Below are 11,988 nucleotides of genomic sequence, written 5' to 3'. Positions count from 1 at the left end.
TTAACCAAACTGGCCTACAAACCCTTAAAACAGCAAGCCAAATGTTTTCTGAAAGTGAATTAAGTGAGAGGATGTAGGAGTAGCTGGCATACAAACCCTCAAAATAACTAGGCAAATGTTTTCTGAAAGTGATTTAAGTGAGAGAATGTATGGAGTAGTTATTAAACACCAATAAAATTACCGTTTCTATTATTTTAGTTTGTATAGGGTTCCACAGATATGATAACATATAAAATTGGATGTTTTATCAGGGGACTTCGTCACGCGGGGCGCGCGCCCCGGTGGATGTTGACCAGAAAGTTTACATGAGAATTAATTGATATGACAATAAATTAAAAATTAATGAGGCCGACGCTCTGTTACTCCCAAACGCGGTGGTAAAAAACAGTAGATTAGATGTTGCACAACATGTTCCGAAAACTCGCTTTATTTGGTGCTCAGACAACTTTGTATGCGTCGTTGGACGTACGCTCAATACATCACGATGAATGGGGCCTTAGATTCTAAAATCGTGTCCACGTCATTGGAAACAAAGCAAAAATCATTCAACAGTTATAGCAACCGATCATTAAATATATTTGTTTTCAATACAATTTTGCAGAAATTGACTTTGTCGTTAAAGTCCATACCAACTGGCGCGTTTTTTATTTTATCTGCTGTATACCAGAACTTCTTCGAAGCTTCCTTGTCAGTCAGATAAACTCCGCGGCTATTAGTGGTTGTGATTATGAGTTTGTTTTAAAAGAGGGTATCACTTTCATACAAGCCTTTTTAGTCGGATTTCTCCTTTGCTATTAGCAGCGGTGATAATTGTTGAGGGGGAGACCAGACTTAGACCACTCAAATCCGTGGCTATCGGTGACTATGGATTTGTTGCTAAGGGAACCAAATACCACTGCTGATTCCAAATTCAGCGTGTTATACATTGTCCGATTGGCCCATCTCCATATAAATTAACCAAACTGGACGTACAGACCCTCAAAATAACAAGGCAAATGTTTCACAAAGTTCGTAACTATAATGAAAGCAGTTTTGGCGGGACTCAGGATGTACATTTTGCCAAGTTTAACTGAATAATACCAAATGTGCTCAACACAATAAAATAAGTGTGTCATTGGAGCAGTGTACGTGCTATATTTTTAGTCGACTAAGCATTATTACCCTTACAGTCATCTTAGCTGGGAAATACTCAGTGCAGTGGATAAAATTGACACAATGACAAAAGCCGATTGAATTAAAACTATGCGTAAAAGAGGCGAAACATAATCCACATTACGGATAATGCAATGGCCCGCTCGATCAACACTAAAATATTACGAAAAACCCTACATATCATGCCAAGTACCATCATTGCCAAGTATACCCATCCCCAATATTAAAGCTCAATTCCATAAACAAACACCAATTCCTTTAGTTGGAGAACGCAAGAGGTGAGGAGGAGAGGCGACGCGTCGCGACGTTTCACAACTAAGTTGTGCACGCTCAACAGTTAATTTTTATCAAAATACAACATTAATGACAAATTTCCATACCGATTATAAATACAATTTCTAATCTAATCCTACGAAATGATTATTACCTGTAAGAATACCTCCCTCGCCCCACATTACCTTTTACAACATTTGTATACTAGAATCCTCCTCATCTAGCGGGGTGCCGCGCGAAGCGCGGCATCCCGCTAGTTATTATTTTTACATGTACTTTCGGCAATATTATTGGCTTTCATAACATTATTGTCACACGAAATTAAAGTTCAAAACAGTTGCATTGGTGCATGGAATTCGACCTACTTTTTTGTACTACTTTACTTGAAGCGCGGCATCCCGCTAGTTATTATTTTTACATGTACTTTCGGCAATATTATTGGCTTTCATAACATTATTGTCACACGAAATTAAAGTTCAAAACAGTTGCATTGGTGCATGGAATTCGACCTACTTTTTTGTACTACTTTACTTGAACATTGTACCGAGTACAATTTACACTGTTCCTTTGTGAATTATTTTGGTGTGTTTTTGGTGTATGAGCAACAAAAATGGCGTTGATGACGTGGCCATATCGCTGTGCGTCTTATGGCGTTGTTTCTTCAATGATTGTGGCCGCTTTGGTTTCACTCTGTATGTCCACTGAGAATGAGATTGTGAAGAAAATATTCATTGGTAAGAATTAAACAGAAATGACGTGTGATTCCAAGGTGGTGTGTACCATGTATATGTTTTTTTTTAGAGTTAATTTTTCTATTTAACTTTTACAGAAATATTGTATATACAGAAATATTGTATATAAATAAACAGGTCTTTTTCCACGCATCTGGAACTCTCTACCACTTAATCTTCGATCTTGTGTTTGTACCGCAAAATTCAAGTCTCTTCTAAAAACTAATCTTATGTCACAGGTTTTCAATGACTAATTTTGTTGTGTCTGTTTTTCTTTGTGTTGTGTTTTGTTTTTGTTTTGTTTTTGGTTTTACTGCGCCTTGAACACCCAGTAGGGTGGATATGTGCGCATTAAAAGTCTTGTTATTATTATTATTATTATTATTATTATTGTTGTTGTTGTTGTTGTTGTTGTTGTTGTTGTTGTTGTTGTTGTTGTTGTTGTGGTTGTGGTTGTGGTTGTGGTTGTGGTTGTGGTTGTGGTTGTGGTTGTGGTTGTGGTTGTGGTTGTGGTTGTGGTTGTGGTTGTGGTTATTATTTTATTACTCGTCGTTTTTTACTTTTTTATGCAAGTCGTCAGACACGCAAGGCCCGATAAGGCGGCGGCCACTTCAAGGTGTGGGCTACTACACAAACAATGAATTATGAGTGCAATGGTGCATATATTTTCATGAGTTGAAAGATGGAATGTTAGCAAAGCGGAGCCGAGTTGAATGGAACATTCCATCTTTCAACGAATGAAAATATTCTCACTATTGCACGAATGAAAAACATTCATTATTTGTTTTATATAACATCCGAGTAGATTGTTGTCATTTTTATTGGAGGATACAGCTTTCAAAACAAATTAAGCGTAGGCCTACAATTTTTTAATAATGACCATCTATATAAGTTCCTTTTATATTGTCTCTTCTTAGGCATCAGGAGATTAACTCGATAGTAATTTAGTTTACTTTTTAAAAATCCTTCAGGGGTGCTACTTTTTTTTCTTCCTCTTTTTCTATTCTCTCTCCTAATCGTGTGTACATGTTTTTGTTTGCCGTTCTTATTGTATTTACTTGCATTTGTACCCGTGAAATTAATAAATAAATGAATGAATGAATGAAATCATCAATCAGTGAGAAGCCAATGTTTTACAACCAGATGTGGGGAGGCAGGTCTAAACCACAGTACTTTGCTTCCCCCTCCTACCCTAGAAGTATTCGTGTATTGTCTTGTATCTTTGATTTGTCTTGTAACCTTTGAAACCTCACTCAAAGGCTGTGGCAAGAGAAGATTTAGTTTATGCATTGTGAGGTGAAATGTTCATTCATCTGTTGTTTTTAACCAGGGAGTTTGGCAGCTCTAATCGGCATTACATCTTTGATCGCCTTCCACATCTCGTCCCTGCGATGTTCAGAGAGCCACACCCTACGTACTCTACTCCTGTCTTACAGATGGCATCAGGGAGAGAAAATAGCCACGCCCTTCCTGATGGCTAAGATGGAGCAGATGTGGAGGCATCCACGCAAAGCCCAGGAGGAATTACTTCAGAAGCTGGTAAGACGAGATGCGAAGACGGAGTACGGAAGGCATCACCGTCTTGGAGAGATTCACTCCTTGGAGGACCTCGTTAAGAAGCATCCCCTGACTTCCTTCGATCACTACCAGAAGTACATCGAGAGGCTAGCTGATGGTGAGGAAGGAGTCATTGTTGGTGAGAAGCCCGTGAGATTTGGGGTGACATCCGGAACAACGGGAGTAGGGAAGAGGATGCCTTATGTTGATTTGTTTTACAAAATGGACGCTTTGTTCAGAAAGGTCAACCGTTTAGCGGTGTATCAAGGTAGCAGCAGACCGAGCCCGGTTCAGAAACGCTGCTTCTTGTACACCCACCCCCGTCCCATTCACACCAACTCCGGTCACATTCTCGCTCCGTACGCTTTCATCAAAGACAGAAATTCTCCACTTCTTGTAGAGCAAAGTTCCCCACCACCCGCTTTCCTCATTTGTGATGAGCCTGTCTCTCGATACGTCCACATTCTCTTCGCACTAGCCGACCGGAATCTGGGCCATCTGAGTGCTATGTTTGCCCCTCAGCTGTACCGATCACTGCACGCTGTGGAGACCAACTGGGAGATGATGCTCTTGGATTTATCGACGGGGCAGATAAGCGCCAAGATACCCTTAGCGCCTGAGTTGCGTCGGTCGATTGAAAGCTACATGAGGAGAGACATGGACCGAGTCGCTGAGCTGAGAAAGGAATTTGAGAAAGGCTTCGAGGGGATCATCAAGAGGATCTGGCCGCATCTTGTATCTCTCGAAGCGATTGATAATTTGGGATACAATAAGGTTCTTCGAGAAACTTACGCAAAAGGTAAAGCAATACGTTTTTTTATACAGTTTTAGTTGCCTTGATTCCAAGGCCGGATTGCCACTTCAGGTGAGGGTTACACTATCTGATTTGGGCTGACAACCCAAAACAACTGTCAACGGAACATGCTCCCATCTACTTCACAGGCTGTAAGGATGTAGGCATGGGTATCATCCACTAGATGCCTGCTGTGAATAAAGCATGATGCACTACCTTCCCAACTTAGAATCAATTATAGTAATTACATTGCGATCATATTAAGCTAAAGTAGTAGTTCCAGCCTATTTTCTATACCATCCGCCGGGTAATAATTAAAAGCAGGACAGTTCTTTTCAGAACTGAGAAGTCTCCCGAACACCCGAACAATCTACTCCGCGGTAGTAGAATAAAGCAAGACAGTTCTCTAAGAACAAACTCTACCTGGCAAGTAGATACACACATGGTGTTGCCGCAAACCAAATATATAATTATAGTCAAGCGCCTGACGCAAGGTTGCACAATATTGTCATGACCGGGATTCGAACCCACACTCGTCTACGACACACCACAAAACAATGCTGACAAATTGTACACGAATTTTAACTATTTACAATATTTTTCTAAGAAATCGTTGGATGGAGTCCGTTTTGCTTCCCTGGGTTGACCCCGGTCTGCCCCCGGTACGTTCGAATAGCTTTGACGTCATTCACCCGGGTCAGCCTCCAGTACCCTGCTTGTGGAGTGGGTCACTCGGGGTGACCCGAGGTGCATGCCGTCACCACGAGAGGGCGAGTGTGATCGTTCGATTAGCTCTTGTCGGGGGGCTCACCGGGAGTGAGCACCGCGGGATCGACCCAAGGAAGCTAATCGAACGCACCCGTTGTACTTTCACATTTCAGTTAGTATTCTATACAAATGCATCAACTTGGTGAGATTCAGTTGCTTCAAAAATTGCGTTATTTTTTTAATGTCAGGTTTGACAGTCAATGGGATCAAGTTTGGTTGCACGGAGGCTGGATGTATAGGGATTAATCTATGGATTAAGGAGGATAGTCCCCGTTATGTTTTAGCGCCGCGGATGTGTATCTATGAGTTCATCCCAGAGGAAATGTGGTATGAATATTAATTATTTTCATTTTTAAAATTCATTTTGGATGACGGACGTTCCCATTAACATTGAGATGTTTATTTTCATTTGGGTGAAGTTTTAGTCTTTAAAACACTCGGTAACTGTGGTGCGGTCTTTACCCGACATGGTTGAGAACTTATTCCTAAAAAATAACATGCATCTTGGTCTTAAAGACACCGGACACTATGGCAATTACTCAAAATAATTGTTAGCATTAAAAGTTACTTGGTAACGAGCAATGGGGAGCTGTTGGTGTAAAACACTGTGAGAAACGGCTCCATCTGAAGTAAACGTAGATTTGGAGAAAGGGGTATTTTGCTCACTCAAATAATAAAAGCTGAAACCTTTTAATTATTAGTCAGATGAAAGCACACAAGTTTGTAGTCTTGGCCCAAGACTATGGTGCTTGATTCTGGATAGTGTACTACGCGCGGTTGAATCGCCAAAGCGCGCCCGCCATGGTATGATTTAGTTAGCTGGACGGCTTGAAATCTAGACTACACTCTGAAGCCGTCCAGCTAACTAAATCATACCGTGGCGGGCGCGCTTTGGCGATTCAACCGCGCGTAGTACACTATCCAGAATCAAGCACCATAGTCTTGGGCCAAGACTAACAAGTTTGTAGAACAAGGGTGTTTTTCCTGTCATTATTCTCTTGCAACTTTCTTGACCAAATGAGTCCAAATTGTCATAGAGCTGTTATTTTATGCATAATATGTCGGGATACACCCAGTGAGAATACTGGTCTTTGACAATTACCAAAGCGATCCAGGGGTGGGTTTCACAAAGAGTTAGGACTAGTCTTATCTCGAGTTAGGACCAGTTACTCGTCCTAACTTAGGACTATCCATGCAATTTGTATATCTCCTAGGACTAGTCCTAAGTTAGGACTAGTCCTAACACTTTGTGAAATCGACCCCAGTGCCTATTAAGGACATTCACAGGATCTTACAAATCCACAGCCCTTTTTTTAGCTGATTTGTTTATGTGTTTTTCTTCTTCGTTTTCAAACAGCCTTGAAGACAATCCGAAGACGCTTCTGATTGACGAGATTGAGGCGGATAAGAACTATGAACTGGTGCTCACTACCACTACGGGACTATACCGCTATCGCTATGGTGACGTCATCCGTATTGAGGGTTTTCATGATAAGTGCCCGGTCTACCGAATGAAGTACAGGTACATGTCCATGTAAAGTTATTAAAACTAAAAGTGAGGGGGGAGACCACCAGGAATTGAACAAATGCAAGAAGTTGTTAGCTTTTTGGAGTGAGCAAATCTTTTTTTTTTTTTTTGGGGGGGGAGGGGGGTGGTTGTTTGAAGCCATTTTGTTCACGAACTAGTGTAATGAACTAAGGTGGCGCACTTTGTTGTCAATCCCGTGTATGCTGATTAAGAGAAAACAGAGCGTCGGCCTTTTTGTTTTTCGCTTTAATAGCGACAATAATGTCAACAAATTACAGTCGTTTTTAGACCTTTATGAGTAAACAATCAATGTGTGTATGTGTGTGTGTTTGCTAAGCGAAGATGAGTGGGAAAAACTGTAAGAATGTGCCGAGAATAATGATGCTTTCTGCTGACCCTGCAGGCCGGGTCGGTCACCGATCAATGTCTTGCACATTTTTACAATATTTTGATATTAGTTTGTCGTTCTACCTAAAGGATTGGAGAGCTGTTGAACGTATCAACCGAAAAGGTGAACAGCTATGTTGTGACTGCTGTAGTCACCGACACAGTCAAGGGATGGACTGGGTGTCAGCCGATTGACTGGACATGCGCAGAGTGCACCCTGTATGACCCTACAACAGCTGGTTAGTCAGGGGCTTTGTCAGAAACGGCTACGGCTAGGCCGCTCATTCTTCAACACAGCCGATCTAGCCGTTGCTGTATAGCCGAAGTCGCCGTTTCGGCCACGGCCTCATTCATGGTTTTGTTGTCTCGCTCTATTGGTGCGTTCGTTTATCTTCACTGGGTCTACCCGTTTATCTTCCCTGGGTCTACCCGTTTATCTTCCCTGGGTCTACCCGTTTATCTTCCCTGGGTCTACCCGTTTATCTTCCCTGGGTCTACCCGTTTATCTTCCCTGGGTCTACCCGTTTATCTTCCCTGGGTCTACCCGTTTATCTTCCTTGGGTCTACCCGTTTATCTTCCCTGGGTCTATCCCGCGGTGCTCCACTCGGGTGAGCCCCTGACGAGCTAAACGAACGATCACTCACCGTTCTCGTGCTGACGTCATGCACCTGGGGCCTCCAAGTGACCCACTCCATAAGCAGGGCACTGGGGCTGACCCGGTGAGCCCATGTAATGACGTCAAAGCTATTCGAACGCACCGGGGGAAGACCGGGGTCGACCCAGGGAAGCTAAAGGAACGCACCCTATGATAGCCTAATCATCTGACGTCACACTTCGAGGCTCGCTACATACGCCAGAGAGTGGCCTCTAACCTAGGTCAATGCCTGTCCATAATCACCTTTCACTACCTACATTCATAATTATGCAGACGACCGAAAGTGCAGCTGCCAAACGTTTCGACCCTATAAAGTCTTTCTCAAAGGCTACAATCCCTAATATATCCATATCACTATAAATTCATAACGCACTTCTGTATCTTTCGTTTACTGCAACAAACTCCCCAAGGAATCAAAAAAATTGATATTATAAGTTGCAGGTGTTTCCTACCAGAAAACAAAAGTTTATTGGAAGAACACTTAATATTTTTCGTTCAAGACGTTATTTTGTATATATTTTGTTTATATTGGAAACTAAAGTCTAGTGTTCATGACCTCCCATAGATCTGTACTACGTCCTGTTTGTTGAACTTGACGTTGAAGATGGAGATATGTCACTCACTGAAGAGCAACGACTACAGGTGCGAAATTAGTTTTTAATATTTTATGGGACTCTTGTGACGCTAGGTGGCAGCAGACTTACCAGGTAAGTTCATTGTTCCTTGAATTTGAGTGCGTGCTCGGAAGTATACAATGGAAATTTACTTGGTAAGTCTGCTGCCACCTAGCGTTCCAAAGTCTCTCTTCTTCCGTTTAACCTCTTTGTATGAGTTACATAAAGGTACCACTGTGCACTGGTTCTCCCATAAGCAAGATCATCAATTGTTAGAAGGAGGTGTCTTGGAACCTCGGAATCCAGAACAAGCTGTCAGAAAGACACTTGGGAACATGCTTCAAGTGTTATTAACTCCACTTGAACAGAAGGTTCAGATCTGGGTATTTAGTTCTGATATCTGTATTATGCACGAAGTATATGACTTAAACTATTGTCAGACCCTCAATACAACTTTTTTGGACCAGATCCCCTCTTAGATACGTTGAATAGTCCAGTCTAGGATATCAAGGACTTTGACTATCCAGAACGCTGCGCTTCTGATGAAACAGTGAAAATAGTGTAAAATGTGCCATGATCATGCGCTCACTGGCCTAATTAATGGTTTTATAACAACCGCTTTAATAATAACTTCGCTGTTCTCTTCCAATTTCTGGTTTTCTATTTTTGTCTTCTCCGTTCATTCCAGTTTGATGAAAATCTCCAGAAATGTCACGACCTTTACAAGGGGTACCGCGTAGCGCGTACGATCTCCCCAGCCAGAGTGCACGTGGTCCGGCCAGGTACCTTCAATGAGCTACGAGACTATACCGTGTCTCGCACCACGGCCTCCGTCAATCAATTCAAGACGCCTCGGAAGCTGAAGACAAAGGAACAGATGGAGTGGATGATGGAGAGGGTGACTGAAGTTGAGTAGGTAGCAGCAAAGCCAGCTTAAAGCATCTTAAAGACACCGGGCACTATTGGTAATTGTCAAAGACCAGTCTTCTCACTTCTTGTATCTCAACATAATAATATATGCATAAAATAACAAACCTGTGAAAATTTGAGCTCAAATGATCGTCGAAGTTGCGAGGTAATAGTGAAAGAAAAAACACCCTCTTGTCAGTTGTTTGCTTTCAGATGTTTGATTTCGAGACCTCAAAATCTAATTCTGAGGTCTAGAAATCAAATTCGTGGAAAATTACTTCTTTCTCGAAAACTACGTTACTTCAGAGGGAGCCGTTTTTCACAATGTTTTATACTATCAACAGCTCTCCATTACGCGTTACCAGGTAAGTTTTATGCTAACAATTATTTTGAGAAAATACCAATAGTGTCCAGTGCCTTGAAGGAAGTGTCTTTGTTTTTGTTAACAAATGCTCTGGATAAGTTTGATTTAGTCAAAAATGCAAATCGTTTATGACAACAGGTTTTTCGCAATCACATATGCATACATAACGGAGTTGGTGTTTTACTAAGTTTCATTGGCATTAATAATGTTGGGTAGTTTTACGTTTATACATTAAGCTTATAAATCCATATGAAAAAAAACAATAACACTTGGAAGTTACTTTGAGTATAATAGTACCCGGATGACACGACGTTTTGTTTTGCTTGTTTGTACCCGGATGACACGACGTTTGGTTTTGCTTGTTTGTACCCGGATGACACGACGTTTGGTTTTGCTTGTTGTACCCGGATGACACGACGTTTTGTTTTGCTTGTTTGTACCCGGATGACACGACGTTTGGTTTTGCTTGTTTGTACCCGGATGACACGACGTTTGGTTTTGCTTGTTTGTACCCGGATGACACGACGTTTTGTTTTGCTTGTTTGTACCCAGATGACACGACGTTTGGTTTTGCTTGTTTGTACCCGGATGACACGACGTTTGGTTTTGCTTGTTTGTACCCGGATGACACGACGTTTGGTTTTGCTTGTTTGTACCCGGATGACACGACGTTTGGTTTTGCTTGTTGTACCCGGATGGCACGACGTTTGGTTTTGCTTGTTTGTACCCGGATGACACGACGTTTGGTTTTGCTTGTTTGTACCCGGATGACACGACGTTTGGTTTTGCTTGTTTGTACCCGGATGACACGACGTTTTGTTTTGCTTGTTTGTACCCGGATGACACGACGTTTGGTTTTGCTTGTTTGTACCCGGATGACACGACGTTTGGTTTTGCTTGTTTGTACCCGGATGACACGACGTTTGGTTTTGCTTGTTGTACCCGGATGACACGACGTTTGGTTTTGCTTGTTTGCTCTCATTGGCGGAATGACATACGTTTGCTTTTACGTTTAGTTTAATTCACTTGGCGGAATTTTTACGTTAGTTTGTTTGGTTTTAAGTAAGTTTGTTAACGTGTAAGTAGTTTCATTGGCGGAATGCAATATGCTTATACGGATATTTAGATTACTTGGATTGGTGCGCTAAGGCCTAACATGCAGTTAACTCGAACACCAAGCAATATATAATAATTGCTTGATGCTTGCTTATATACTTGTGTCGTTTATTTTATTTTGCTATCATGACGTTTGCTGCTATATAATCTCAGTCTTATCGGCACGAATGAAGACTACGTTTATGCTGCTATTTGAGTTTAATATACTTACCTTCACTGATTTTGTATTAGCTATCAATTATTTTTACTTTAACATTGTGCATGCATTAATTTGCCTGTTTTTAAACAGGTGTAAAAAATACACAAAGTTTCATTATGAGTATGCCTAATTACCAAAAGTGTCCATCCGTCGATTTCACAAAACTCTTCCTAACTTAAGACTAATCTTATGACTTAGGACGAGTCCCAATCCTGCACTGTAGCATGCAGACCTTAAGATTAATCCTAAGTTAAGACGAGTTACTCGTCCTAACTCGAGATAAGACGAGTCCTAACTCTTTGTGAAATCCACCGATGTGCCTTCAATCACAGCACTCGAACAAGTCAAAGGGATCCACATTGGACTGTATCTTACGTTCTCAACGTGGCATTTTGTGATACCTTTATAGAATTAAGAGGCACATCTCGGTTTGAAAAAAGAAAAAAAACTTGTTATTCGTCTCCACGATACAATTGGATCAATTTTCATAATGGCACTCTGCGACAGGATGGCACTATTATTTTTCTTCGTACTATTATAATTACACACATATTATGCCATAATTGGTTAAACTTGAAGTTGGCTTAAGTCCGTAAAATTTAATAATAAGAGGCTTCTTTTTCTAAGTTTGTTAACAAACATTCATGAACGTCATTGATAAAAAAGAAATACAACTGGGGTAAGCAAAAACTTGCTTTTGACAAACATTTTAATTAAAATGTGTGTATACTTTGCTTTCGGTGGCAAAATATATTAACATTTTAAGTGATATGGGTAATTGGAATTTTTGTTGTTGGATAAGGTATGTTTTGCAGTGAAGGGCATTGGTTGGTTGGCAATATTTGAAGCTATGACGTCGCAAAAGAAGGATCTATTGATGTGGTCAAATAGCGCCCTCTCTGGACGGTGCGTATAGATGGAAGGGATGATTATAGTTTCGC

At 41.2% G+C, this 11,988-nt stretch overlaps 1 protein-coding gene across 1 annotated transcript; it reads left to right on the top strand.

The window, feature by feature from the left end:
* Nucleotides 1-2,035: 2,035 nt before the first annotated feature.
* Nucleotides 2,036-10,120, top strand: LOC139945237 (uncharacterized). Its single transcript, XM_071942549.1, has 7 exons — nt 2,036-2,159; nt 3,487-4,512; nt 5,463-5,601; nt 6,632-6,796; nt 7,280-7,428; nt 8,411-8,487; nt 9,148-10,120. Exons 1-7 carry the CDS (start codon nt 2,036-2,038, stop codon nt 9,373-9,375), a joined length of 1,908 nt encoding a protein of 635 aa, XP_071798650.1. The 3' UTR covers nt 9,376-10,120.
* The last annotated feature ends 1,868 nt before the right edge of the window (nt 10,121-11,988 follow it).

Source organism: Asterias amurensis, chromosome 12, assembly GCF_032118995.1.
Source record: "Asterias amurensis chromosome 12, ASM3211899v1".
In the NCBI taxonomy this organism is placed as follows: Eukaryota; Metazoa; Echinodermata; class Asteroidea; order Forcipulatida; family Asteriidae; genus Asterias; species Asterias amurensis.
Note: the sequence above shows the minus strand (reverse complement) of the source record. Positions and strands in the feature narration are given on the sequence as shown.

What these genes read in the sequence shown, in the direction of transcription:
- LOC139945237 (XM_071942549.1), top strand. Translation starts at nt 2,036, where the DNA reads ATGGCGTTGATGACGTGGCCATATCGCTGTGCGTCTTATGGCGTTGTT. An exon ending in TGTGAAGAAAATATTCATTG is followed by an intron (nt 2,160 to 3,486) that starts GTAAGAATTAAA and finishes GTTTTTAACCAG; the next exon opens with GGAGTTTGGCAGCTCTAATC. An exon ending in TTCATCCCAGAGGAAATGTG is followed by an intron (nt 5,602 to 6,631) that starts GTATGAATATTA and finishes GTTTTCAAACAG; the next exon opens with CCTTGAAGACAATCCGAAGA.